Source organism: Palaemon carinicauda, chromosome 2, assembly GCF_036898095.1.
Source record: "Palaemon carinicauda isolate YSFRI2023 chromosome 2, ASM3689809v2, whole genome shotgun sequence".
Lineage (NCBI taxonomy): Eukaryota > Metazoa > Arthropoda > Malacostraca > Decapoda > Palaemonidae > Palaemon > Palaemon carinicauda.
In genome coordinates, this window is record NC_090726.1 from 42920414 (window position 1) to 42925413 (window position 5000).

General features: G+C 38.5%; 2 protein-coding genes across 3 annotated transcripts in view; one reads left to right on the forward strand and one right to left on the reverse strand.

Annotated features, from left to right (window-relative positions):
• Positions 1-3851, forward strand: part of LOC137616251 (homeobox protein Nkx-2.5-like) — a 21701-nt gene extending 17850 nt beyond the window's left edge. Inside the window, exon 3 of the mRNA XM_068345873.1 lies at positions 2914-3851. Within this exon, the coding sequence (XP_068201974.1) occupies positions 2914-3851 (938 nt within the window). The remainder of the gene's footprint in view (positions 1-2913) is intronic.
• The window catches only part of LOC137624290 (heparan sulfate 2-O-sulfotransferase pipe-like), a 337135-nt gene that overhangs the window by 227410 nt on the left and 104725 nt on the right, over positions 1-5000 (reverse strand). The gene's annotated exons all lie outside the window — the stretch shown is intronic.

Genomic DNA, 5000 nt, shown 5'->3' on the forward strand with positions numbered 1-5000 from the left:
GAAAAAAAAATAATATATTTTAAGAACAATGCCATTTAAATAAAAATCTCCATACAAATAATCAAAACTTTAACAAGAGGAAGAGAAACAAGATAGAATAGTGTGCCCGAGTGTACCCTCAAGCAAGAGAACTTTAATCCAAGACAGTGGACGATCATGGTACCGAGGCTATGGCATTACCCAAGACTTATTATATTTACATACGTCTTTATATACACATAATATCGATAAATCGAGTAATATTTTTACGCCAAAACCTTATTTGACATATGGCATGAGATTACTCACGGAGATAACCAAGATAAGTCATCCCGATAAGTCTACGGGTACAAAACCCCTTCTTTCGTGTGATAATTTCTTTCATGTGGTCGCAACTTGTGGCTCTAAAATGTGGCTAGTGTGCTCTGGCCCGCCACTTTGCGCGGCCACTTGTGGTGCCACAGAGTGGCTAGTGTGCTCGGGGCCTAAGGGTTTGATTTTGGAGTGTCTTTCTCCTAGAAGAGCTGCTTACCATAGCTAAAATGTTTATTCTACCCTTACTTTTTTATATAACTACATTCATATTTATATACATAAACTAATGCATTTCACATTTATTATCATGCAAATGAACACCCAGTGAAATTAGGAAAATTTTCAATAACAGTTTAAAAACATAACATTTCGAATAAAAAACATTGTCAATTGTTAACCAATACATGTTTACATAACTACATTCATGTTTAAATACGTAAATCATTGAATTTCACGCTTATTATCATGTAAATCAACACCCCGTCTAAAAAAAAAAAAAAAAAAAAAAAAAGAAAAAAAAAGAAAAAAAAAAAAAGTACGTTTACCAATATACATTATAATACATTAAGCACAGCGTGACGTCATGAATATTAAAAATAACCCGACAATTGATCATCCAACCGGCCATCTTAATTCCGGACCGGCGGACAGTGAATACGCACAGCGTCCGAATGAGTTCGGATAAGCGAGTAATTGTAATCAACCGATTGCGTCCGGATAAGTGAGTAATTGTTTTCAACCGATTGCGTACGGATAAGTGAGTAATTGTATTTAACCGATTGAGTACGGATAAGTGAGTAATTGTATCTAACCGATTGCGTCCGGATAAGCGAGTAATTGTATTTAACCGGCTGCGTACGGATAAGTGAGTAATTGTATCTAACTGACTGCGTCCGGATAAGCGAGTAATTGTATTTAACCGATTGCGTACGGATAAGTGAGTAATTGTATTTAACCGATTGCGTCCGGATAAGTGAGTAATTGTATTTAACCGATTGCGCCAGGATATGTGAGTAATTGTATTTAACCGATTGAGTCCGGATAAGGGTGTAATTGTAGTTAACATATTGTGTCCGGATAAGTGAGTAATTGTATTTAACATAGTGTCCGGATAAGCAAGTAATTGTATTCAACATATTGCGTCCGGATAAGCAAGTAATTGTATTTAACTGATTGCGTCCGGATAAGCGAGTAATTGTATTCAACCGATTGCGTCCGGATAAGCAAGTAATTGTTTTTAACATAGTGTCCGGATAAGCAAGTAATTGTATTTAACAGATTGCGTCCGGATAAGTGAGCAATTGTATTCAACATATTGCGTCCGGATAAGCAAGTAATTGTATTTAACCGATTGCGTCCGGATAAGCGAGTAATTGTATTCAACCGATTGCGTCCGGATAAGTGAGTAATTGTATTTAAAGCCCGAAATTGGTTTTCCTTTTATAAGCGCTAATACGGATTATTCGTTGGCCGCCTGTTACGAGGTAGGGGTGCGAGGGGCCGTTGTGTGAATTTATTCATTGTTAATTGGGTGTTTATTGTGGAAACAGAATGTAAATACAAAATGAATGCGGTATAATGGCGTGTACATGGAACTGAAACATACATACATACATACATGCATTAACAAATGGTATTTACGGATAAATAATGTATACGTATATACATACATATATATATATATATATATATATATATATATATATATATATATATATATATATATATATATATATATATATATATATATATATATAAGTAAATTTATATATATATATATATATATATATATATATATATATATATACAGTATTTATATATATATATATATATATATATATATATATATTTATATAGATATGCAGTACATATATGTATATATATAGGCATTTTATTTCAATTTTTCAATACTTCTTATATCGTTTATTTATTTCCTTACTTACTTTCCTCAGTGGCCTATTTTTCCCTGTTCGAGCCCTTGGGCTTGTAGCATCTTCTTTTCCAACTAGGGTTGTAGCTTAGCAAGTAATAATAATATTAAATAATAATAATAATAATAATAATAATAATAATAATAGAAAGTGATAACATTGACGAGTCAATACTCGAGTCATCCGTTGAGATAAACATATTGAAATTATCAAATTTTAATGATGAAATTGATAACGATATCAAATTTCATAAGCTATTTTTATGTCATTAATTTCAACTTCAACTATTGAATATCGTACATGCTTTTTCAAATAGTGCCGTAACTTAAAATAATAATAATAATAATAATAATAATAATTATTAATATCATTATTATAATAATAATTGTAATAATAATAGTAATAATAATGATAATAATAACAATAATAATAATAATAATGATCCAATGATTACAGTATAATTGTCCTATTGTTAAAATTTATATTACAAAAAAAATATTTTATACTGTATACTTACACATTACAAAATAATGATAATAATAATAATAATAATAATAATAATAATAATAATAATAATAATAATAATAATAATCCAATTATTACATTTCAATTGTCTTAATGTTAAAGCCTATGACGAAAAATTAATAATTTATAATATATATTCATCCGCGCCTTCTTCCCTTTCCAGAAAGAGCGGCATCGCCAGAGGGCAGGAGATCAAACAACAATGAAGACAGCCTCCAACTCCACGAGCCTCACAGCGCCATCCAAGCGGCTGCCGACTCCACGGAACAGCCAACGGCGTCCTTAACCCCTCCGGAGGACGACATGGAGGCCATAGAAGTCGACGACTGCGTCGAGGAGGAGCTGGAATCGACGGGGCGTAAGCGCAAGAGGCGCATCCTCTTCAGCAAGGCGCAGACCTACGAGCTGGAGAGGCGCTTCCGTCAGCAGCGCTATCTCTCGGCTCCGGAAAGGGAGCACCTGGCTTCACTTCTGGATCTCACTCCGACCCAGATCAAGATTTGGTTCCAGAATCACAGGTACAAGACGAAGAAGATGATTAGGGAGAGAGGCCTCGACGGACCGCTGCCGCCCTTGGGAGCCACCCTCGGATCCTTCTCCCAGTCGCTGCGATGCCTGGCACCCATGGCCGCCCTTTCGCGGGACAGCACCATCACCTCGCCCGCCCACAGACTCCACGAGTACCTCCTGCCTGGAGACAGGTTGCCGGGACTGGACTGCCACCCTCCTCCGTTGCTGCCCCTCGGATTGCCTCACGCCCAGTTTCCGGGGCTCCTGCCCTTGTTCCCAGTGTGTCCGTTCACGCCGCCCGCCCTTTCAACGTCCTCGCTCCTGAGCCAAGCCTCCAGCCCGCTCAGGGCCTCTTTATCGACGTCCATTACTTCGCCCTCCACTTCGCTTTCGTCTTCGTCCAGCTCCCCGTTCGTGCCTCCGACGTCCTCTGCCGGGGTAGCAGCAGCAGCGGCAGCGGCGGCAGCTGCAGCAGCAGCTTCCAACCTCTGCACTTCGACCAGAACCCCTCCAGCGGTGGCGCAAGACATCAGCAAAGCCCTGTCACTCTCCCGTCCGAATACCATGAGAGCGGAGGGGGTTTGTTGGTGAGGAAGGAAAGCGAAGGGATGTGGGATTCGTGTAATTTTGGAACTAGCTGATTAATAAGCGGGAGTTGTGGATCCTTTGGGATTGTCCTCGACGTTTAGTTGTCAAATGAAGATAGAAAAGACCTGATTAATAAGTGGGGGCTGTGGATCCTTTGGGATTGTCCTCGACGTTTACTCGCCAAATGAAGATAGAAAAGACCTGATTAATAAGTGGGGGCTGTGGATCCTTTGGGATAGTCCTCGGCGTTTACTCGTCAAATGAAGATAGAAAAGACCTGATTAATAAGTGGGGGCTGTGGATCCTTTGGGATTGTCCTCGGCGTTTAGTCGTCAAATGAAGACAGAAAAGAGCAGATCAATTAGAGAGAGTTGTTGATCCCTTGGAATTTTACTTGGCGTTTATTCGTCACCGAAGACAGAAAACAGATGATTATTAAAAGGGAGTTGTGGAGCCTTTGGGATTGTCCTCGCTGGTTAGCCGTCAACCGAAGACAGAAAAGAGTTAATTAATAAGTGAGAGTTGTGGATCCTTTGGGATTGTCCTCGGCGTTTAGCCGTCACCGAAGACGTAGAAAACAGACGATTATTAAAAGTGAGTTGTGGATCCTTTGCTATTGTCCTCGACGTTTAGTCGAAGACATAGAAAACAAATGATTATTAAAAGGAAGTTGTGGATCCTTTGGGATTGTCCTCGGCGTTTAATCGTCAACGAAGACAGAAAACAGCTGATTATTGAAAGATAGTTGTGGAACCTTTGAGGTCATACAATCGGATTTATTTATTCATGACTCTACTAAAGTAATGAGACTTCTCTGGATCCAAATTGATAATGCAAAGTATGGATGATCGTGGTATGTAAATATAAACCTTTCTTTAAAAATGGAGGATCTCAAACGTCCTTAGGAGATCCTGCTGGTTGCGAACGGGTGTCTGAAGCCTTGATTAATTCAGTATCAGAAACAGGTGTCACAATTTGGAAGGTTAGTTGTCCGTTTTGTTTCCCAGAGTGAAAACAAAAAGTGACAACTACTGAGACGAATAACAACTAAACTCTAATTTTTTTTAATGAGGTACATTTGCACCGACTCGTAGGGGTGCCCTTTTAGCTCGGAAACGTTTCGTACAAGCTGATTGGTTGGACGAAATAATT